At 39.7% G+C, this 24,658-nt stretch overlaps 2 protein-coding genes across 3 annotated transcripts in view; one reads left to right on the plus strand and one right to left on the minus strand.

The window, feature by feature from the left end:
- Nucleotides 1-392: 392 nt before the first annotated feature.
- LOC119776402 (WASP homolog-associated protein with actin, membranes and microtubules) lies at nucleotides 393-14,514 on the plus strand. Its single transcript, XM_038274822.1, has 11 exons — nucleotides 393-1,058; nucleotides 3,351-3,524; nucleotides 3,652-3,802; nucleotides 4,915-5,084; nucleotides 6,622-6,832; nucleotides 10,090-10,274; nucleotides 11,482-11,568; nucleotides 11,684-11,779; nucleotides 12,129-12,540; nucleotides 13,043-13,182; nucleotides 14,314-14,514. Exons 1-11 carry the CDS (start codon nucleotides 477-479, stop codon nucleotides 14,467-14,469), a joined length of 2,364 nt encoding a protein of 787 aa, XP_038130750.1. The 5' UTR covers nucleotides 393-476; the 3' UTR covers nucleotides 14,470-14,514.
- A 2,384-nt stretch (nucleotides 14,515-16,898) lies between these two features.
- homer2 (homer scaffold protein 2) overlaps nucleotides 16,899-24,658 on the minus strand; it is a 35,195-nt gene continuing 27,435 nt past the window's right edge. For both annotated transcript variants that reach the window (XM_038275015.1, XM_038274931.1), the window contains exons 8-9: nucleotides 20,268-20,348; nucleotides 16,899-18,624 (exon numbers count right to left, since the gene is read on the minus strand). In XM_038275015.1, the coding sequence (XP_038130943.1) occupies nucleotides 18,436-18,624; nucleotides 20,268-20,348 (270 nt within the window). In that variant the 3' untranslated portion in view covers nucleotides 16,899-18,435. The remainder of the gene's footprint in view (nucleotides 18,625-20,267; nucleotides 20,349-24,658) is intronic.

Below are 24,658 nucleotides of genomic sequence, written 5' to 3' on the forward strand. Positions count from 1 at the left end.
AAAGTTGAACTCAAATCAGGATACTGTGGGACGTTCGTGAAACCTCGGGAATTTGCCTTAATATCCCAAAATAAATATTTTATTTGATTTTCATCTAGATATTAAACTGCTTGTTAACTGTGTGTCGAGTTAGCACTATTTCATCTTTAATATTGGTCTTAAATCCGTCCATTTAAGTTTTATTACAGTTTTACCTGTATATGCCGTAGTCTATTTATTACGCCTACTAATTAATGACACATATTTTGTGTATTTTTTTTCTTCCTTTCATATGTCTCGTACATATTTTAATGACATATGACAGTAATGAGTTTGCTAAAAATAATTTTTCATTGTTTAAGTCCTGATCATATGTGCTTTCATAATTTCCGAGCTTTTATGTGATACGTGAAGCCATCATCCGTCAGACAAATGGCGGACGTTGTAAACAGAGCTAGCAGCGTCACCGGGGCCACAGCGAAAGTCCTGTTTTTAACATGGACAGCGTAGAGTTTGAGCGTCTGGACAGCTTGGAAGGATGGGTGGCCGTTAAAAGTAACATTTTTGAAGAACACGAGCCCTTTAAGTTGGGTTTCATCGTTCAGTGGAACGTTATCGAGTCGAAGTTCGCAGTAACCTGCCACAACCGGACGTTACAGCGACAGAAACGTAAGGCTGAGCTGCCCTCGGCTGGCGAAGACCCCCAGATGAGCTGGGCAGGACTGTTCTCCGTAAACGACCTAAAACACGTCCACCAACAGTTCACATGCGTGGCGGACGTCCTGGGGGGCTGCTTCCCGGATTTGTCCGACTTTGAAGAAAGTAACATTTGGGATTTGCTGCTGTTGAATCGGAAATCCGGTGCAGAGGATGACGAACGCAGAGACTTTGACGCGCCGTGCAGGAAACTGGAGAAATACTTCAGCACAGCCATTGACCTCTGCGGGAGAAAAATCGTCCTGGAAACTTTATTTACCCAGGATGAGCGGGACGTTGATGAGTACTTTGAAAACATGCAGGAGTTTAAAAAGAAGAGCATGCAGGAGGAGATGTCAAGAGCCAAAACTCACCTGAAGGAGGTGAGGAGAGGCACTGCTGTCATATCTGTGCAGATCAGTCACAGATTATCATTAAATCATCCTTTATTGTCCCACAATTTCCCCATTGTGGGACAATAAAGTGATTTTCTACTTGATTCTATTAGATTTTCTGATCTGCCATTTGTTTTCTTTCCATATAGAATAGAAAAACAGTAGCAACCAATATTTAAGCATCTATTTTGTGAAACAGCTGTTTTCTATCATCAAGACCTGCTTTACTCATTTTGTTTTTGTTCCTGAATCTCCTATTATTGTTCAGCTTTTAGCAAATAATTCCCTCATCTTTCTGCTTTCCATATGCTAAATGTAGAGCTTTCCTTAACCGCTGGGGAAGTTTGTCTTCAGATGTTGTTTTGTGAAAATCTTAACTTTCCTGCAACAGAATCTTACAACTTATCAACATCTTTCCACATTTTCTCATGCATGACCAGTGAGCACTATGATTTAAAAAACGACATCACGATAACAAAAATATTACACAAGTCTCAATTTGAACAAAAAGAATAAAAGATTATCAACAAATCAAAGAAAACATTAACAAAGGATGACAAGTGAAAGGAACAACAATGCAAGTATTAATAAAAGTATTAATCTCATGTACTTATTGGCCAGAAAATGCAAATATTGGCTCAAAATATCAGCTGGCTGATGTATTTGTCTATCTCTTGTTACAATTTAAGTAGTGCATGTAAAAAAAAAAAAAAAATTTGAATAGGCATAAAGACCTGAATAAATAGTTTATATTTTGCTTGTTTCCATCCCCAAACAACATATTTGTTAATCTGTCAAATTATTTCCACGCTTTGGCTTTAATACTGTAAAAATGAAATATATGTTGTTACAATGTTTGAGTTGTTTTGCCTTATTAATGGAAAATGTTATTTTAGAATAAGTATTACTTTATACATTTAGTTTACTTTGCTGTGTTTTCTCAGGCAAAACAGTTGCCTGTTTAAAGAGCGCCCCACAGTGGCGGTGGAAAGATCTAAGATCAGGATAGAATGATCTTTCCTGCTTTCAAAGACTGAATAAAAATGTTAACTAAAAGAAAATGGACACCATAGAGGTTGGTTGTTTAAGCTGATGAATGAGAGGGATCATAAACACGATTGAAACACTAGACTAAATGCAATTTTATCCACACTAATAGTCTGATATATTATTCTTCGTTAGGTGCTACACTTATTAAAAGCACATGTTTGTGTTTCAGGGTGCTTTTTTTGCAATCACTATAAAAAGTAATCAGCCTGTTTGGATATTTGATCCTTTTATTGTTTTTGTTCTTGAAATTATGCCTGATATAATTTCAAGTTTTGAACCAGAATTTAAAAGAAAGTAGTTCTCAATGTCAAAGTGAAAATTTGGTTTTACAAAACTTAGTAAACTAGTTAAAAATGATAAGAAGAAGTGAATGATTGCCTCAATATTCAGTGAGGTGTGGATTTATTTTCATTAGGGATAGTGAAAAATCTACAGTGCTAAATGCTCTAAAGGGAACAAGGTGTAAGTTCTATAATTAGCATTTCAGATAGCAGATCTCAGTCCTGTTGAGAGAGCTGGACTTGGAAGACAGGCACTCATATCTGATCCTTGAGTGATTTAACATAGACGGCTGTTTAAAGGAGCATGAGGGGGGGACATGGCTTTCTAGACGGCGACTGTGATTGCAACAACTAAGGGCAGATATATATCTGTTTGTTTACTTTGCCTTTTATTTGTTGTGTAGATATGATTAGTCTTTTGTTTTTGCTTCCTTTCTTAAAATTCTTGTCCAAAAAAACCATTAATTCATTTATAAAAGCAAATCAGTAAATGGGCTGTGTGTTTTTTATCAAATTTTTATATACAACCAGAATAATTGCGTCCTTTTTACAACAGAATTTTTATGACAGTCCTCTTAAAAAGCTTCTGCAGCATCTCAGTCAGACAGTGACAGACTTTTCCATCTGTCTGGATTTATGAAACCTGCGCCTACATAAATATTTGTTCACAGGTGAACTCAATCAATTGAATTGTTTTATTAGCTATATTTAACCACCCTTACATAGCTTTGAAAGGCTATAACTTTAAGCCTCCCGCATCCTGTTTGAAAGGACCTGCACCCACTGTGTGTGTGATATCGATTGAAGCACAACAAACAGCCTCCACCAAAGATTTTCTCTCTCATCTGAGGTATGAGAAGTCATACAGGGTCATTCATAGGCCAGATAGGCTGAGAATCAACGAATGTGAATGTGTCTTTATCTTTGTTTGTTTTTTGTTTTTTACCAGATGCTGCAGAGTCACAGTTCTACTAATGGGATGGTAGCGCTGCTGAGTATCTATGAGAAGGAAGATGAGGCCTATCAGGACGTGGTGACTGTTGCCACCAGCTTCTTCCAGTACCTGTTGCAGCCTTTCAGAGACATGAGAGAACTAGCCTGCCTTTACAAGATGGAGATTCTGGTAACTGTCTGGTTTTAGGATGAAGCAAAATTCAGTGTAAAGTAGCTAAAAAATCCATTCTTTAACATCAAATCTCACTTTATCAGAACTATAAAGTGATGATCTACACCTCTGTGTGTCTTTGCAGAAGTCTTTGGAGTTTGAGGAATTGGGTCCCAAGAGAATTACTGCACTGGAGAAGGAGGCGGAGGAGTGGAGAATGAAAGCAGAGGATGCAGTTGCCTCCATTCAGAGCATCACTGTCACCTACTTTGCACAGACTTCAAAGGCTCTGGCTGGTACAAGTTTTTGGTTGCATACGTTATTTGTAAGGATCAAGTCATTAGTCTAATTTGGAGGAAGGCTTGGTAATATATTACAACAAGTCCTCCTTTCTTCTAAGAAATTTTTTTGTAATATGAGAGAAGCTTTCATTAAAAGTATATTGGAGGATTTTAGCGAATTTTAGAAAAAGACCCACCCTCTCTTTTTAAAAAATAAAAATGCACATGCACAACCCTATACCCACTCCCAAGAGGGAACGCCTATGAAACGCATGCAAGAGCGTGCACAGGCCCATTTCTCCTCGTTTGCATTTCTCATACAAGCTTACTTTCCAAAAGAAGATTAGAATGTCTCCACAATGTCAGACTCACCACCAGTAAGTGAAAATGGAGACGAGCACGCAGGATGGCCTTATGTAAACATATCACCAAAATGATTGACAATTAAGAGGACCACTTATTTTAATGATCCACCTGGAAAAAGAACAGCCTCCACTATACCTTTAATATAATCAAAAAATCTTCCATGCTTAGTCTTTGGTAGAAATCTGAACTTTTTGAAACTGTCCTGCAAAAGGGTTTACACTCAGGTAAAAAACAAACAAACAAAAAAAAGGATATGAGATTTTAGTTTTATAGGTTTGGAGATTCTATTCTAATCGGTTTTTGCTGTTTTGGAAAAGATGACTTCAGAAGCTTTTTTTTTTTCCAGCTCTCCTACTCTGTGCAGCATACAGATCGGTTTGTGGAACAGTTTGACATTTAGGCTGGAAAAACACCACGTTCTGTTTTCTGTCAGTTCAGTAAAACTCTGGTTTAATGGAATAACATATGAAATAAATAATGTCAGAATTTAATATTCTCTGCCCTCATTGCTGCTAATTTTGGAAGAGTTACAGTATAAGGATACCGGTAGATCTGTTTTCACATTGTGACCTTGAAAACCCCACATATGTTAGCTGAGATTTTGCTATCAGATCTGAGAAAAACACATCTCCAACATAAGTATTTTCGATTTTCTGGGTCAAACTTTATTTATTTTAGGCTTTTTAGTGGTTTGTTTACAAAATTTCCTAATGTTTTTGTGAGATCTAGCCTTTTGACACAGTTCTTGTGTTGATGTCCAGTTATGGTCAAACAGATGGAGGAGGATAAGAAGCGTTTTGGACCTGCTGCCTGGGCGTCTGCAGCTCCCAGACTAGAGAAACTACGTTTCCTTTTAGCTAAAGAAACCTTGCAGCACATGCGAGCAGCAGAGATGTGCCTTAGCCGCAAGAAGGATACTATCAAACAGAGGGTATGTCTTTCAGCAGCTTTCATGGGGCTCCTGTAATCGGTGAAAACATTTCGCACTTAATTCTTGGTGCTAGAAATAGATGTGAGCCTTTGGAAATCTGAAGCAATTTAGAGTTGTTGTTTTTTTGGGGTATTCTACTCTGAATGGATGTGAATCTCTGGCTGCAGAGGTTCTTTGATCTATTTATAAAACCCTCTCTGAAAACTGAAAACCTGCTCGCATGCATGAACAAGTGAGTGTGTCTGTGTGTGTCTGCATATTAACAATGTGTTGTGTGACTAAATGGTGTGGAACAATTTTCCTGTTAGAATCACTGGATGTAGGAAAAAAACTACAGCAGGTTCACTTATACTTATAACCTATCAAAATGTGCATTAGAGCAATTACTTTCCGGTTTTTTTTGGTTGTGAAACAGCATCTTCACCTGCATTATTCATCTGATTAAGCTTGTTAAATAGTCCGGATATTTAATGGATGCAGGAAATGGCTCAACATGGTGAAATCTAACTAACAGTCAGGGGAAATGATTAGACTCAATCAGATATCTTTGAATGCATGCAAAAAAAACAACAACAAAAAACCACCTTTTCTAAAAAACGAAAGCGATCACAGAAGCCAGATATTGAAATTTTAATAATATACTGAGCTCATTTGGGATATAAATTTTTTTCTTCAGCGTTTTATTGTCAATACACTGACACAATTATTGCGCAACGAAATGAACAATCTACATTTAACCCATCTCCTAGCAGAGCAGGGGGCTGCTATTGTGCGGTGCCTGGGGTGGTAGGCTGTGGTAGTGGGGCTCGAGGTCTTTCAGAACTTCTGGATTCCAAGCTCTATGCCCTAACCACCAGGCCGCTGTTCTGTCAGATCAACATACCTATAGTCAATACGCATGCCCAAGACGTCAGATTTGCGTTTATACCTTTAGCTTTGTACGGAAAATACACTTTGAACTACCTCAACAGGCTTATATCCCTTTAGTCATGTCCCAAAAAACGAATTTAACGTCAGATCGCCATACGCTTCAAAAAACACCAATAAGTAAGTAATTAAATAGGTTTTTTGTACATGACTAAAGGGATACATGCCCGTTGAGATAGTTTAGTGTGTTTTTCATACAAAATTGAAGGGATAAATGGGTTTTGACTATGGGTATTCTCATCTGACAGTACACCGCCACTCCCCACTGGCAAGGTCAGATTATTAGTATAGCACAATTCAATGCAAAAACTTTTGAAAGTGCTATACATGAATTAAACACTAAATAGAGGCAAAATAAAAGCAAGTAAAGATAAAAAGTTGATAAAAGCTGCCAATAAAGCAAACAAAACATTTGACTCAACCTCATTTGGGGCATAATACAGGGCATCATAAAACCTCTTTCTGTTTACAGGAAAGTGCTGTTGCATTTTGGGTAATTTTGTTTTAGACCGGGGACCTGGCTAACAAGGCTACAAAACTATAAAGCTAATTGTGACCCAGGTTTTAGAGGTGATTTAAGAAGCTTGTTTTGTTTCTTTTTTTTCTGCAGCTGGAGAATTTATCAGGAAGAGTCCAGAACCGGAGAGCTGACCAGAGATCTGCAGATCTCGAGGACAATCATAAACACGACACCGTGGACCAGCTGGAGCTGCAGTTCTATGAAACCCAACTAGAACTGTATGATGCCAAGTTTGAGATCCTGAAAAATGAGGAGCAGCTGCTAGTGGCTCAGATAGACACTCTGCGTCGGCAGATTAAAGGTATGTAAGATTTTTATAGAATGGACACGCTGCAATCTGAATAAGAGAGAAGTACATTTGCAGAAAAAATCTCTAAGTGAACTAGCGCAGGCTCTAAAAATATTTTCTGGTTTTATGTTTTCCTCTTTTTTTGTATTTTTTTCACACTTACATTTTTTAGATATTTATAGTGTTTGCTGTCCTCGGTAAGCCATAAGCTGCAAAGCACATCCTATTAGGATCTGATGTAAATCTAAGGCATCAGTGGTAGCATGATGGGTTGGGACTTAGTTTGAATTTCAGGAACTGAATGATTCACTTTAAATACTGAAACCAGGAATTCCCTTTAGTAGATCCTAAAGGGAAATTATTCAGCTACTAATGTATGACTGAAGTCCACTGATTAGGTGCAACAACAATGATCCAAAGTCCACAAGAGATATTAAGATATATAAAGATATTAAGATGCTGTAGCATGACCTTAACCAAACTTCTCACGTTGGAAACCCCACTAATGTAGCTAAATGAAACAATTATTCTAAGAACAGTGGTGAAAACATTCCTCTCTCCATGTAAAACACACTTTGCCAGTTTTTGTGAACACTTGATGTCGTTAGTTCCACCAGTGGTAGCAAAACCTTTAACTGAGTTCAGGGTGTGATTACTTTCAAGCAGGTCAGGGTCAGGTCACTAGCACCGTGTCCCTTTACCACTTATAACGATATTCCTTTATACAGGTGCTGGTCATAAAATTAGAATATCATGAAAAAGTAGATTGATTTCAGTAATTCCATTTAAAAAGTGAAACTTGTATATTATATTCATACATTACATACAAACTCATATATTTCAGATGTTTATTTTGTTTAATTTTGATGATTACAAATGACAACAAATGAAAATCTCAAATTCATCATATCAGAAAATTAGAATATTGTGAAAAGGTTCAAAATTGATGGCCCCTGGTGCCACACTCTAATCAGCTAATTAACTCAAACCACCTGCAAAAGCCTTTAAATGGTCTTTCAGTCTAGTTCTATAGGCTACACAATCATGGGGAAGACTGCTGACTTGACAGTTGTCCAAAAGACGACCATCGACACCTTGCACAAGGAGGGCAAGACACAAAAGGTCATCGCTAAAGAGGCTGGCTGTTCACAGAGCTCAGTGTCCAAGCACATTAATAGAGAGGCGAAGGGAAGGAAAAGATGTGGTCGAAAAAAGTGTACAAGCAAGAGAGATAACCGCACCCTGGAGAGGATTGTGAAACAAAACCCATTCAAAAATGTGGGGGAGATTCACAAAGAGTGGACTGCAGCTGGAGTGAGTGCTTCAAGAACCACCACACACAGACGTATGAAAGACATGGGTTTCTGCTGTCGCATTCCTTGTGTCAAGCCACTCTTGAACCACAGACAGCGTCAGAAGCGTCTTGCCTGGGCTAAAGAGAAACAGGACTGGACTGCTGGTGAGTGGTCCAAAGTCATGTTCTCTGATGAAAGTAAATTTTGCATTTCCTTTGGAAATCAAGGTCCCAGAGTCTGGAGGAAAAGAAGAGAGGCACTTCATCCACGTTGCTTGAAGTCCAGTGTAAAGTTTCCACAGTCAGTGATGGTTTGGGGTGCCATGTCATCTGCTGGTGTTGGTCCATTGTGTTTTCTGAGGTCCAGGGTCAACGCAGCCACATACCAGGAAGTTTTAGAGCACTTCATGCTTCCTGCAGCTGACCAACTTTTTGGAGATGCAGATTTCATTTTCCAACAGGACTTGGCACCTGCACACAGTGCCAAAGCTACCAGTACCTGGTTGAAGGACCATGGTATCCCTGTTCTTAATTGGCCAGCAAACTCTCCTGACCTTAACCCCATAGAAAATCTATGGGGTATTGTGAAGAAGAAGATGCAATACACCAGACCCAACAATTCAGAAGAGCTAAAAGCCACTATTAGAGCAACCTGGGCTATCATAACACCTGAGCAGTGCCACAGACTGATCGACTCCATGCCACGCCGCATTGCTGCAGTAATACAGGCCAAAGGAGGCCCAACTAAATACTGAGTGCTGTACATGCTCATACTTTTCATGTTCATACTTTTCAGTTGGCCAACATTTCTATAAATCCTTTGTTTTTATTGGTCTTCAGTAATATTCTAATTTTCTGATATGATGAATTTGAGATTTTCATTTGTTGTCATTTGTAATCATCAAAATTAAACAAAATAAACATCTGAAATATATGAGTTTGTATGTAATGTATGAATATAATATACAAGTTTCACTTTTTAAATGGAATTACTGAAATCAATCTACTTTTTCATGATATTCTAATTTTATGACCAGCACCTGTATTTATACAGCCTTTTAACATTTATAGTAACTGTTTAGTGTGACCGTTGTGAGTTTACAGACTTAATTCCTTGTCATGCTGTTTTAATCCTTAAATACTATGAAAGAACATTTAGAAGTGGTTCAGATTTAAATGGCTAATCTTTGTCTTTGCTGTATCCAAAACTATTTTGGAAACAAAGAAGTAGCTTAAATTGTTCATGTTTTCTGGATCTTAGATTAAAAAAAATTAACTATAAGCTAAATTTTGTTTCTTTGCTGAAAAAAAATGCATCACAGATAAAACACTGTAATTTAAAGAAGTGATTTTCAATAAATAATCTAGCTCAGACAAGTTAAAGTGATTTACATTTTCAAATGAAGTCTAAATTGGTTCCTATAAGAAACCAACTTCTGCATACTTTATTTTCAGTATTTTTTTAACATGCAGATAAGAAAACAGAAGTGCTTATTTTTGCACTAAAATCTCCAGACTTGCATATTAAAGCTGCAGGAAAATCTAAATCATGTTATACATATGTAGATTTCACATAAACATTGAAAAGGCTCTTTGATTATGGGGTCACCCTGGGGAATTGGTGGACTATGTTTATATAAATATTGCTCTAATTGCTCCTTTAGGGACATGGGGTTGTTTGCCTCTAAGATGTGTGTGCAGTATTAACACGCTGTGTTTGTCCACCTGTATTTTTACCCTCTCAATGGATTCCAGATTTTCTAAACTGAAACAGCTGTGCGACCTTGAACATTCATATGAAAGATGTGTCAGAAAAAAAAATGAATCTTACGAAATAAATTGTCTGACTTTATGGAGGATTTAATAGAAAGGACTTCCTTACAAGGGACAGAGAGAGAGATATTTTTAATATCATTATAAAGACAGGTAATTCTGTAGCATATAGTGGTGTTGTATGAAGGTGTGTTTGTTTCAGAGCTGAAGGAGGAGGTGGTTTACTACGATGTCTGTGAAGATCCAGAGGAGCTGCATAGCATGGTCCACACAGCATTTCAACAGGCTGAAACTCCACTAATCCGTCAGCTTAGAAGACGCCTGCAGAGCCTGGAGACCAAGAGGGGAAACATCTGTGCTCGGAGGGCTTATCTACGCAACAAAAAGGTGTGGAACACGCTGCAGCCCAGTTTTTTTTTTTTTTTTTTTTGCTACCTGTGTGTTAATTTAACAGAAAAATATATTTTTTGTCACTTAGCGTTTCTTAAGGGTAAAAATACAAACCTTTAATCTGGATGATAGAGCAGTTGGTTTTTATTATGGATTTCAGCTTTATGGAGTCATTATATGCATCATGATTTCTTCAAGTTATTTAAAGTAGAAATTATTTCCATGACAGCTGGTAGCAATGAAAAGCCCTCAAAGTGAACTAAAGTAGACCTTCCTATTGCATGATGGCTGAGCCCCCATGCTTCATAGTGTAGAGTTATGTGACGAACCCCCTGTGGCCTTCATACCCAAAGCAACATTCATACTGTTAGCAGGTTATGCTAAGTCTCTGTCAATCATGGTTTTCTGACACATTGTAGGCATTTTTTCCAGCATTGTGACTTGTTAAGGGCATCATACTGATGATTGGCTCCACACGGCTGTCCTCTAATGTTTACAGTGCTTATAGGCCTTTTTCAACCATCTGAGGCTCAGTCTTTTCCACTTCAGCTATGCTTTGATTCATTTAGTTTGCAGTGTAAGTGTTTTTCTTTTTTTTTTTCCTCTTAAAAAGCATTTAAAGTTTTCAGATTTTATCATATGTACTCTTCAATTAAAACAGAAATCTTAAAAAAATAAAAATGTCATTGCTTGGTTTTCAAGCGTTTTATTTCATGACGCATCGGAAAAACAAATCCGCAACCCATCTTCAATGCTCTTTCTGAGGTTGTTGGTTAAGGTCTCTCCCCATGTGGCTCCATCCATCCTCATCACAGTGCAATCCTCCTGTTCCTTTGCAGAAAAAACTTCCCCAAAGAATTATTTCTTCCTCCTCCATGCTTCCCCCCTGAAATTTTCTTTTCCCTCTGCTGTTCCTATCTCCAATTGCCTTTTTGATCAAAGTACGCCATCCATGTGAGCAACGTTTGGGACGTCTCTTTTTATTACGGTACGCTTACCAGGCAGGAATGCCCAATTCCCAAGATCTACAAGAGTTGCTGATTCCATCCCTAAATAATTACAAACTGGTCTTCTCTTACTGCAACAACTGGATAACTGTTATTTAGCGAAATAGTTTCAACCAAATGCTTTTTAATTTTAGGTTGCTATTATTTTGAACATAAAACATAAAGTGGCTTTAGATATCGTGTGTGTGTGTCTTCAGGATCAGTGCATGGAGGCCCAGGAGCAGAAGCAGCTGGCAGCCAAGCAGAGCTCCATCCTTTTCAGCCAGCATCATCAGGTTCACCTGGTACGTCACCACAGCAACCAGACAGCCCACACAAACCCTCCCAACGCCGTCGAGGTAGCGGACTTAGTTTTTTTTTCCTTCAATAGTTCTCAATGTCTCCCTCTGTCGTCTGCAGAAACGGGAGAAGAAGAAAGAGGAGGAGCAGAGGAGGAAGCAGTGGGTGGACGAAGAGCGGGAGAAGACCCTGAGCAGATTACGAGCCTTTAGAGAGGTCAGGCTCCGCCTTCTTTCTCCTGGAGATCCTCCTTTATTAAAAAGAGAAAAAACTGTATGTAGGTTCCTAATGCTTCCTGTTGACACCTATTGTAAATCCATATTTACAAAAAAAAAGCATTTATTTTGAATTTGGTCAGTTAGCATAACAGAAATTATTTTCAATAATAATGGAGAACTATAGAGATTGTTCATTACTTCAGTTATATTATGTTTTTTAAATGACCACTTTTCCTCTGGATTAATTTAACCCCAGGCAACAGAGAGGCATAGAAAGAGATGATTTGTCATTTGTTTGCAGTGCATTTTCATTATTTTTTACTGTTGTATTGTAATATTCTTTCTAGAAGCGTCAGGGTCAGTACATCCTGAAGACTCCTCATTCCAGGAGGTCTCCTTCTGAAGTGTCCTGTCCCTCCCAGCCATTGTCTATCATCAGCCTCTCACCTTCTGCCTCTCCTGAAGAACCTTCCTCCATCCGTCCGGCACCAAGGAGCAACAAAACCTCCAAAAAACAGCAGTCTAAAGATATCCCTGTTCAGATATTCTCTACACCACGTCCGCCAACATTAACCTGTCCCACTGCACCTCCTCCTCCACCACCACCTCCACCGCCACCTCTTCCACCACCGCCGCCTCCTCCTGCTATAGCACCTCTTCCTGTCCAAGCTGCACCTTCCCCTAAGGATATGCCGATGGCTCTCAGTGAAAAAGAGGAGCCTCCATTTCCAGCCAAGAACACGCTCAAACAGAATATAGGTGAGACTGAAGCACACCACATAATTCAGACTTTGAAGGGGAGCGTGCATTGAAAATATAAGCACAGAAAGCTTTGAGAAAAAGCCGGTGGGTATGGAGCAGGTGATGTAACATCTCCCCAATGCTGGTACAGTTGTTTGTTTTAAGGAAAGCGTGTGTGTGGTGTGTGTGTTTGCACATTCTGTCCTGCCCTATATTCTCCATGTTTCCCATGAGGAGAGACAAGGCTTCTTACCTCAGTTGCTGTCCTGTTCTTGCACACCTTCAGCTAGTCAAGCACAGATTTCTTATTTTACTTATTTTCTAAAACTATTTGATTCATAAAAGGACTCCATTTGGAAGTCTCACCTTTAAAAAATTTTTTTAAATCTCTGTGCCTTTTTTTTATTTTTATTAACAGCTGAAGAAAATGGTATTCAAAGTTGCCCAATAATGCATTCCAGTACTAGATTTTGCTTTGTTTTTCTATCTTTTATCTATTCATGCATTTCTTTTTTTGCAGGAACTATGGATGAAGTGTTGGCTTCCCTCCAACGCGGGCAGATTAAACTCAGAAAGGTCCCGGATGCCAGGGCCAATTCTGGGCAGGACGCGAGGAGCAATCTGTTGTCCGCCATCCGACAGGGAGTCACATTGAAGAAGGTTAGAAACTTCAGTAACTCAATAATTAATCAAAGTCAGTCAAATCTGACAGCGTTAAACATTGCTATACAGCTTAGCTGTTATCTTTCCTAGAAAGCATTGTTGGAATAATCAAAGGGGAAAACTATGCAGAATGGTGTGTATTTCCTTAAAAACATTTTACACTTCCTTAACACTCAGGAATAACAGCTTTTGGTTTACTCTCAGATCCTTTACCAGATTAAATTTCACAGCTGGGACTGTTCTGTTGCAGAACTATATGAAATGACTATTTCAGCTAAACCACTGAACAATTTGGTCGGAACTCGCTTTTACTAACGAGTATGGGTGATATATGCACTTGAAATCTTATGATAATTGGTGGTATTATTGTGATCAGAGATGACTGCTTTGGTTTATGATCCATGCTTTACTCAAACATGATGGAGCAAAGTGTTTATTTCCAAAAGTTACAGTGCTTTGCTAAGTTTCTGTAAAACAGATATGTTTTCAGGAATTGCAACTTGTATTTTAATTATCAGACTAAACCTAAAAGGCATTTCTCGTTTTTGATTGTTCTGCTAAAGATAATTTTCATAGTGAAAACAAAGTTTTACTTGTCACTATGGTGGCTATAGGTCAGTTGCTAAGTTTCAATATCTAATATTAGAGAGGACTAAACAGTACATTTCTAGTTTATCATAAATATATTCATAGAATAAGTGTCTAGGTTGGCCCTCAATAATAGCAACAGTTGCTACTTTAACCTTTAAAATAAGAGCAATGCTCTTAATTGTAACATTTGTAGTTAAAACAGTAAAAAATGTAGGTTTTACATCATAGTAGTTTAGTTGCACACTCATCAGGGCAATGAGTCAAAAGCCTTGCTAACGCAAACTGTAGGACTCTACAGAAATATTGCTGCTGTAAAACAGCTGATAACAAATACATGTGGTTTAAATCATTCTCTATTAAAATTGTTATGAATATTATGAGCCCAACTCAAAAGCTTCCATTAAAGGTGAAACATTCACTTTAGTTTCCAGTTTTTTATGAACGGAATCAGCATCTTGAACTGTAAAATAGTAGATCTGAGTTGCACTGATAATTGTTGTGTAGGAACGGGCCACATTGTGCCTCTTTGTGTTGAAGGTGGTCGCCACACGGGAGGAAGTCCAGAGCGGCACAGACAATGACCTGGAGCGCAGCATTAAAGCCGCCATGATGAGGATGAAGAAGGTGGCAGCAGACTCAGACGATGAGGACGAAGGTGACAACGACTCGCAGAACACAGAGTGGGACAGCTGAGACCAGAGCCTGTTGACCCCACCCCCCCGCTCTGTGTCCTTAACGGTTAAAAACTAGAGCTTGAGTTTTCACCCCCCCAACCCCTAAAAAATGCTGCTTCTTCTGACGAGGACAGGATTACGCCTTCTTCCGCTTTAGTTTAGTTTACTTAAACGCTTTAGTTTGTCTGAGCTGTCAAACTCTAATCCCGTCGGTCGTCATAAAGTAGCACTTAAATGTAAGAGATCAAAAACAGCTCTGATCCGACTAAGTATCAAGTGACAGAATCAGGATTTAATCTCCTCTGAAAACCTTTTCTGTTTTGGAGACGTCTCAAAGTGAAAGGCTAAATGGGATGGTCTGTATTATAAAGCAGAGTCAGAACCAAATCAGTTAATGATTGAATCCTAGCTGCCTGAACGCCTTCTGTTAGGCTGCTGCTCAATGGGGGAAGCCTGTTCTGCACCAAGAAACTGATTCCTCTCTTATTTCAGAATCTTATCCTATTGAATGTAATAAAGACTTAATTTTCTTAACTTAACCCAGTGGCTGTTTGCTTTGAAAAGCAATGATGTTTACAGTGTATACTGGTAAAGCCTTCAGCGTTGTTTGTACTAGAAGCTCCTGTCTTGTCAAAAATGTAACTGGTTAGAACTTGTCTAGAAATAAATCCATTTCTTTCCTCATGTTGCCAAAAGAAAGGAAGCGATCGATTAAGAGTGCAAGATAACTTTATAATGAATTCTGTTAAATGAAGAAACGTCCTATCCTCTCAGCCTTGGTCTGAATTGATTTCTGGTAAACAGCATTAAAGAGTGCAGAGTGAATAAAAAGCCTGTTAAATGAGCTGGTAATAACTGCACTGAAAAACATATATGCACCACTGTTTTAATAAAAATGTAATCAACATAAATCATTGCAGATTTAGCTTTAATTCAAAGCTTGCTGGACTGAGGTATCTGCTGTTGTGTTTGCTCCTTGTGACCCCTGATCTGCACAGACTCGCTGTACCTGGATCAACATCCCCTCTGCTTAAACGTGCTCTACAGAGGTTTCAAAGCAAGAGCAGGTAAACCCTGATGACTGCGCTCCAGGAGACTTTTCGCCCACCTTAATGAGTCATAGAGAGCTCTCCATCCAGACAGCTGTGGCTGTTTTCAGCTGTGTAAAAGTCAAAGAACAGCTGTTGGTGGAGATCCTTTCATCCTCTTTAGTCTGGGGTGGGAGGGATCTGTGGTTTTTTTTCTGTGGGGAACAACCAGGTCACGCATCTCAAGGGACCCAGACAGCAGGTACTGCTGACAAAACCAAGCCAATTTTGCATCAATGTGAAATTCCTCAGCCTGTTACTATGGTAACAGCAAGTCTTGGTTGTAATGGCCCGCAGTGCTAGGTTTTTCTGTCTCTCACACATTTACCGAGCAGCATAGTGTCTTAATGATGTTTCACCGAGTCGCCCACTCACCACCAGTCACACAATGAGCCTCGCAGAGACAAACGGCAGACAAGAGAGAAATGCTGCTTTAACTCTGGACTGGCATTAGGTTTTGGTGTAAAAATGTTTGTTCCAACTTCAATTTCAGTCAGATTTGATGAGCTATCTAAAGAAAAACACCATTCTGAGATTCCAACGTCTCATTTTTCAAAAAATGGGAATTGACGTTCAGTCTGCATCAAGGCAAATCATGGAAACGACCGTTTCTCATGAGGCCTGGCGTATTGATCCAGTTCATTAGGTTCTGCTGCACTAAATTCACTTTATTTGTGCCACACTTAATATATGCGGTTATAAGAACTTGAGGTGTCAGTTTGAACTATTGTATTTTTAATACTGCAGAATCGTTTAGTTTATATCAATTAGTTTTTTTGTATTTGTTGATTAAAATAACTGGATTTATTTTTAAAAATAGGACTAGTTAATAGTTTTGTTGTAAAAAAAAAAAAAAAAAAAAACCCTGCTTCTTGCATAAGTAAGACTTGACAGAAAATTCATAGTTTATCCGCATATTGATTATTTTTACACTGAGTGCCACTTTTATATACAAAAAAAAGTTGAGTAGGATTGAGTTGCCAAGGCAACACGTCCTCTGATTCACTGCAGCAGTACTGTGATGATGTTTCATGTGTTTCCCTTCCCCCGTCAGTCCCCAGAATGTGTTTGGTCTCATCTCCACACAGACATGTCAGCTGCTTTGCACATGTAGGTCTCCGTTATGATTAGCACCATGTTTGGCTCCATGTAAATCAACAGAGGAGGAGACAGGCGGTGGTAGAGCCTCGACAGCCCTTTGCTCCAAGTGTTCCTCCTCCTGAGGACTTCTCATCCAGGGAAAAAAAAAGGACTGTTTTAATTTGAGGAGGATTTAGCCATTTCTTTCACACACAAACACATTTAAAAGCTCCCATCTCGTCACACCGGAGAGCAGGAGAAAAAGACACTCACTCAGCAGTGTAATTAAACTAGACTTTACCAGTTTCAGTTCTCTAGGTACAGTATTGGACAAGAATCACAAAAGTGCACAAGAGGCATTGGTTCAACAGGAAGAATCATAATGACTCAGGTGAGTTACAAACAGGGAAAACACTTTAAAAAAAGTCCCTTTGATAAATATCTCAGAGTTAGGACAGATCTAAAGAGTCATGAAAAATAGTCCAGTGTAATATTATTACTGGGTAAATATTTTACTTTGATTGCAAACATATGGTCTCAAAATTGACTTCCCAAAAGCAGCTGCAACACAGTCTTATGAAAACCTTTAAATCCTCAGAGTTTGGTATAACTTTTACACATTATCCTACATCTGAACAACAGATCAAGCATTATTAGCCTGGTCTGGAAATACTAGTTGTAGAGAGGCACCAAAAATAAACATACAAGACTAAAAGCAAAGACGTTTTAAGCAGAAACAAAAAAAAAAAGGCTTGTTCCAACCAAATGTTTTGAGTGAAGTACACTTTCACATGATTCACCTGTCAAGCAGCACCATAAACCTCATTCAGGAAAAATACAAATTAAATAACCACCACCATGAAAAAAAAACCTAACGTCAGGAAGAACTTATCGGACACGTGCAGGTCTGTTCACACTAATGCACGCAAACGCTCTTTTAACACTACACCCATGGCGGATAATGGGTTATTGTCAATTTGGAAGGAAAGATCCTGAGTTTTCCTTCTTTATGCAAATATAATATAAAGCATCTCTACAATAAAGATCCTGCTGAAATCTCCTTTAAGGATCATTTCCATACTTTTTCAAGCGAACAACTCAGGACAGGATGATCCATTTGTTTAAATGGGAGAACTTATCTTGATGTTATATAACAGAAATAATCGTGTCATTATGGGGGTGGTCACTGGTTGGCCTGTTTTCCTTTCCAGGGAGATTTAAACTTACCTGGAGGCACTTTGTGTCACGGCCATTTATTATGTTTATGTGCATATAATTGAATGTATACAAACTGTCTTCTAACACACCTGAGATACACAAGAGGCAGCAGCAAGGACAGTCTGTAGAGGACTTCAGATCTGAAGGGGAGGGGCACCTTTTTTACCACTAATTATTAGTTTAATTCTGCTGTCTTTTTATTTTAGCCCTTCAAAGTCCCACCTTATGCAGCTTATAGAGACGTTCTGCAGCCTTTAGAACAGAGAGATGGACAGAATCTAAGAACCCACCACCAGCTTTTTAAGCCGCTTTACCCCCACTGAAACAGATGAGTAAACTCAGTGTGAGTGGGAGTAGTTTCAAAGCCAGCACCCAAAAAATGTCACCATTTTGTTAGACTTGCTGGCCTTCTTTCTTCTTTTAAAGTCTGCCAAGAACTCAATCCCTCCCCCCCATAAAGTTGTGTTATTAAAAGATGATCAATTCAAAGAGGACATCACTTTGGGGGAGTAGGTGCCGCATAGTTTTTGTCCTCAAGAGACATTTTACTGAATCCTTCATGCCAGACCTCTCGCCCTTTCAGCTCAGCAGCACTTTTCTCAGTTATCGACACCGAGCTTAGAGAGTCCCTGTCTGAACTCGTGCAGCTCATCCAGCTTTCCATCCAGGATATCCATGAACTTCTTCAGCTCGCCCTTCATGTTTCCCTGTTTCTGTCGACTGTCGTTGACGTCCATCTGAAGACCCTCCACCTTCCCTTCCAGCTCCTTGTTCTTTGACTCTGCAGTCTGCAGGGCAGATGTTAATGGGGTTAGATTAGAGAAGGAAAAGTCCGAATGTGACAAAAAGATCCATTGATTAAACCTGCTTGGGGAATATTTCTCTTTTATCATTTAAATCAGTCTCAGAAATCTACATACCTCTCTGCAGACAAAAGCTTTTTTATTGTGTTTTTTTTTTTTTATATTGCAGAACTTTAGGCATCATAAATGAAAACTTGTTAGATGGTATGATGATGCCTCCACCATGTGAAGCAGAGTGATTTGCAGGGTTGTTTTCCTCCACATTTATTGTTCTGAATTCATTTCAAAGTTGAAACTCTGTCTCATCTGACCAGACGTGAAAAATGTGAAAACTTGTGTCGGTCTGGCTGCTCAAGAGTTCACAGCTGTACCCTGACACAACATGAAAGCTGCCTAAAACCTTTCCAAGACACAGTAGGTATGTATAAAAAAGTGCAGAAGTCCTCAGTACAATAAAAGAATGAAATGCCAATTTTCTTTTATCTGAAAAGTACAGTATCAGGAAGGACTCATGTTTTCTGGGTAAGGATGGTTGTGCAAGTATGTTTCTCTGACTAATGGGCAACACATCAATGCCACAGATACTTTTGAAGGGAGGAGATTAAAATAGAGGTTGCCAAATGGGCCCGACGTCTGCATGACTGCATCCTACAGCTGACTCCTGAAACCTGATCTGCTCATGAGGAGGTCATCTTTAAATAGAGAGGAGCTCCAAACTGCAGCCCAATAGAAAGACACTTTATAATTATAACTTTGATGCGCTCAAGCGATTTCTTTTGTTAATTAAGACTGCCAGAGTTGAGAGACAGATGACATCTGGGAATCCCAAAGTTTATGCATGTTGTCAGGTTAGATGAACAGTTCCAGCCACAATTCTCCATCCAGCGGGCAGAATGAAATCCAACAGTAAAGTTTGTGTGATGTTGGAGCTGCAGGAACTACAGGAATGCCACTGTTGGTTTTACTCTCCTCCACTTTGTGAACGAAAGGCACCACATTCTTGATTGTTTGGACTGTGGGTCGGCCAGCGCGGGGTGAAATAAGCTCAGCTATCAACAGGCTCATGCCTGTTGCTGTCATCAGTGAGCCTGGCTCTTCCAGTTTCACAGAAAGTCTCACTGAAAGTAAAACTCGTTGTTCTCAAGACTTCATGTACCTGCATTGTTTTAGGATTAATATGTTTAAGAGGCACAGCCCATGCAACTCCTGAAGTGTTATAAGAACTAATCATCAAAGCTTTATAAAAACCTCTGGAAGCACTCCAATCATTTTATCTACTGTTCCACTAGAAAACTAGAGTATCCCGATAATATTGCAGCTCTTTTAAATTAAAAAAATAATAAAAAAAGCTTTTCAAAAAGCCATAATCCATTCAGTGCTCTGCTGGGTGCAGACCTTCATTAACAAATGAAGTAACGACAATGTGTGCTGGTGAGACATCTGATAGGAATGTAGTGTCACCAGCCCTTGAGGAGAATGATGAATAGAAACTCTCTGAAAGGGCTACATACAGCCTCACATTCTCATGTGTTCAAGGCCTGCACCGCTCCCCAGGCTCACCTGTTTATTCAGCTTTACCATGAGGCTAAGAAAGGTAACAGGATTGTCACTTTGAGCTTTCAACATACCTTCAGTTTTGCAGTGATGCTCTCACACTCTCCCATCAACTGAGGGATAATCTCTGCCTGCCTCCTTAAATTTTCCAACTCCTGGAGAAAAAAAAAAAAAGATAAAGAAAAGCTATTCAGAATGTTGAAAAAAATGCATTTCAGGTGAATATATTTTAACATGATTAACTCTAAGCTTTGAAACATACATTCATCAAAGATGCAGAAATGTAGTTTCAGATCAAAGTAGTTGCGTCCAATATTCAAAAACTTTTTTTTCAGTTCTATTCTAGTATAGTTTTGAGTTCTAAATATCATTCCTCTACCATTTGAAAGCAATCTGCTTTATGCAGAATACATTAACCAGAAGTGATAGCTCTAGTCTTTGGAGTAACCTGCGGCAGTTTTGTCCTTTTAGTTTCCGTTTTACCAGCACAGAGGTCAGCACCGCAGAGGGTCCTAAATAATTCATTGGCTTGTTTTTAATTGGAGGTAGTGACAATGTGCATCTACAGAAGGTGGTGAGTCACTGGGCAGATGAGACTCTGTGGGCCGCCTGCTGCATCAGTGCTCTGCAAACAGCGAGCCTCTCTCTCCAGAGCCCCCGGGTCAGTGTTTGGAACATAATGGCCGACATAGCGTGGAGAAGAAATGCTGGCACTCCCAGAGGGCTGCATATTTCACTTGTAATCTTTCAAAATAAGCTAGAGCATCTGAACTACTTTCCCTCCTGACAGTGTGCGAGATTCCCCACTGTCAAAAGGAAGATGTATATGTTCTAATAATATTCCAGCTGCCGGGGCGTAAACTAGTACTTTACAGAAACAGTTTACCTCAGAGTCAGTGTGAGAGTTTCTACTGGCAACATGGTTCCTAATTGTATCAAGTATTATTATAGCAGCGATAGAAAAAACAAAACTTAATCCACACCATTGCCTGAAGCTTACAGTTCCAGATCAATAAAAGTCCACCTAAAGAGTTTAATATTATCGAGTGCAAGTTAAAATTGAAATAACACGTATTACAAGACTCAACCTTAGTTCTCACTGTCTAACATTGGATCAGATAAACCCTCTTACTGCATTAGTCCAGTTAAGATTAACAAAATTACTTCAATTTGCTAAATGGCTGAAAAACAAGAGTTGTTTAAGATTTATTACTTTCTTTAAAGTCAACAGTTTATATGCTGACAGACTGCTTTGACTTTAAAGAACTGCAGGGAGTCAGTAGGATGCCATGTTTCTGTAAACTTCTGAAGGGTGCTCCTCAAACACAAAGCTTCCTTTTCTAACATCAAGGCATACATCTGTAATGAAATCCAAAAGCAAGGAATTGTAGACTCCCACAAGTCGTGTTTGGTCTTGGGTATGGAAAAAAAGCACCATCTTTAATTGTTCAAATGATTATGAACAAGGGTGGGAATATCTAGCTGTCCTTAAATTTACAAGGGAAAGGTTGTGTCTCAGAGATGAATATATGGAAAAAAGAAATCTATGCATCGACCAAAGAGCAAAAGCAAAGACCTTATGAAACATGCAGGATGAAGTTGGTTAGTAAATCATTATCACCAGTGAAAATCTCCCATAGCGATATGTGCTGGAAGACCAATTGTGTAGATACAGTTCATTTACACAAGTGAATAAAGTGAATGTGATTGGTGGTTTATCAAGGGGCCGGGATTGTCGTGGCGGAAGGTTCATAAGTAAGTTTGGTTGTGGCCGGTTTATCAGAAGCATCTTATTATCCAGTTAGCAACTTAGTGCTAGCAGGTTCCCAATGGGAAATTCCATTGGGACAAAGTAGCACTAAATTGGTGACTTAGAAACGACAATGTCAAGGAACGCTATGGACAGAGGAAACATGCAAGAGGAGGAGAGTTTTGTGTCGGAGGTCGTGGATGAGTCTCCTCTGTCATACATTTTTATTTAGAGGAGGAAAGCAGGATAAAGATGTTGTGGAAGAGGACGCCAGGGTGGCAGAAGCTTGGTTTGATGTAGAAGGCTTACAGCCGTACATGTTTGAGCCCTTGCCTCGCAACGCTGCCAGTTCTGTTAGCTCTACGCCTGCTGACATTATTCAAAAAAATATTGAAGTGTTAACTTCTTCTTCGCTTTAACATCTGTGACTTTCTTACGTAACATCAGTATAATTACCTGCAGAAATCAGTCCTTATATTTAGACCCAATTGTGCTTATATAAACTAGCAACACAGCAGATGAGTTAAGATTACCGTATTTTCACGACTATAAGGCGCACTTAAACGTCTTTTTTTCCCCTCAAAATGTGCGGTGCGCCCTATGTGTGTTGTAACTGCGACTTTTGAGACCACCTCATTGAGGAGATGATGAAAGAGTGGCTGAATGTAAGGAGACCAGGTGTTTTTTTTCCACTCATCACCATCGCTGTTAATATGTGACTCCATGCGTGCCCATCTCACAGCTGATGTGAAAAACATGGGGAAACAAATTAACGCTGTGCTCGCTGTTCAACCGCTCGACATCGGTGTGAACCGGACCCAGCAGGTGCAGCAGAAGCAGCGAGTTTACATGCAAAGTCAATGGTTGACGCGCGTATAGGCGCAGCAAAAGGTCCCGCAGCGCGTTTTGAGCAGCAGCCGCAGCGCCTCGGAAGCGTTAAAGCATCTGACGCACCGCCAACGCGCTGCTGCTGCTCGAGATGGAAAAATTGAAGTTTTGCTGCTGGACGCGCCGCATCAACCAATCAGAGAAGCTGATCTGGGAGCTGACAGCGAGACAGACACAGCGCTCTGATGACATATGATATTAACGCAAATGAAAAGGGCTGGATGGATGAGGAGATGATGAAAGCGTGGCTGAGGCAGGTGTATGTGAGGAGAACAGGTGTTTTTTTCCACGCATCACCATCGCAGTTAATCTGTGACTCCATGCGTGCCCATCTCACAGCCGATGTGGAAAAAAAGGTGAATCAAATGAACGCTGTGCTCGCCGTTATCCCGGGAGGTCTGACAAAGGAACTTCAACCGCTCGACATCGGTGTGAAGCGGCCGTTCAAAGTAAGGCTGCGAGCGGCGTGGGAGCGATGGATGGCCGACAGAGACCACAGTTTCAGGATAGGTGGAAGGCAGCGCCGGGCAAGTTACGCCACCGTTTGCGGATGGATTGTAGATGCTTGGACTAACGTGTCTGCTGGCTCTGTTGTTCGAGCTTTCGCAAAAGCCGGCATTATTTCTGAGGAGCCGCCCGGCACGGAAAGTGACTCTGACAGCGAAGAAGGAGAAACTGGCATTTCTGATTTAGCGCAGCTGTTTAATTCAGAAACAGAGGATGATGACTTTGATGGGTTTGATTAATACTTTGTAATAAATACATAAATAAAGCACAATCATACTCAGTTTTGCTCCCGCTCTATTTTTCTACCTGAACACTTAATTCAACAGCAGCCTCTGGGCCGGGTCTCCTCCTCTTCACCGCGGCGGCTGGCAGGTGTTTTTTCATCTAAATAATCTAAATCTTGCAGCTATATTTGCTGTGATCAGTGGGAATAAAGTAGTTTTAATATGTTTTTAAGTGAGAAAGTCCACCTGAAAACTTCATAATTGCAGTCAGTTCATCCAGATTATCTATTTCTGTCGGAGGCGCTCAGACCCCCACATACCAGCGGTGCACCGACAGCAGAAATCCTTTCATCAGCAGCCTCTAGGCCGGGTAGCCTCCAGGTTCACCGCGGCTGCTGGCAGGTGTTTTTCATCTAAATAATTTTAGCTGCAGGCACCAGGATACCGGTAATAAAAGCGAACAAATTCCGTCGGCAGGTTTCAGGATTTTAAGTTAATTTAGGAGTGATCACAGCGCACTGTCATCTGCGATGTGTCTGTCTCACGGCCAGCTCCCAGGTTTGATTAATAGTTTGTAATAAATACATGATTAAAGCACAGTCATACTCAGTTTTGCCCCCGCTGTATTTTTAAATACGCAGTAGAGGTATTTAAAGGTAGTAGAGGACATGTACCGGTATATAAAAAACGCGCCCTATAGTCCGGTGCGCCATATGTGTGTGTTAAATACAGAAATGGGACACATAACTGAGAGTGCGCCTTTTAGTACGGTGCGCCTTATGGTCGTGAAAATACGGTAAGCAAAAAAAGGAGCAGTAATCAGGGAGTCATGCAATAACTATGGTAAGAAGCACTAATCGAGAACATTGGGCCACCAGCAAGTTCAGCAAGGTACTAAAAAAAATATACTCTGAAAGCGAACACTCATTGACATAATAGCAATTGTGGTTTCTGTTACAGCTACAGTGGGGCCAAAAAGTATTTAGGCAGCCACTGATTGTGCAAGTTCTCCTACTTAGAATAATTAGAGAGGTCTGTAATTTTCATCATACGTACACTTCAGCTATGAGAGACAAAATGAGAAAAAAAAAAATCA

This window comes from Cyprinodon tularosa, unplaced genomic scaffold (genome assembly GCF_016077235.1).
Source record: "Cyprinodon tularosa strain WSP-4 unplaced genomic scaffold, ASM1607723v1 ctg1000, whole genome shotgun sequence".
NCBI classification, from domain to species: domain Eukaryota; kingdom Metazoa; phylum Chordata; class Actinopteri; order Cyprinodontiformes; family Cyprinodontidae; genus Cyprinodon; species Cyprinodon tularosa.

Bases quoted from the DNA above. Each gene is read 5' to 3' on its own strand.
- LOC119776402 (XM_038274822.1), top strand. From the start codon at position 477: ATGGACAGCGTAGAGTTTGAGCGTCTGGACAGCTTGGAAGGATGGGTG. The intron at 3,803-4,914 runs GTACAAGTTTTT...GTTGATGTCCAG, and splicing joins GACTTCAAAGGCTCTGGCTG to TTATGGTCAAACAGATGGAG. The intron at 11,569-11,683 runs GTACGTCACCAC...TGTCGTCTGCAG, and splicing joins AGCATCATCAGGTTCACCTG to AAACGGGAGAAGAAGAAAGA.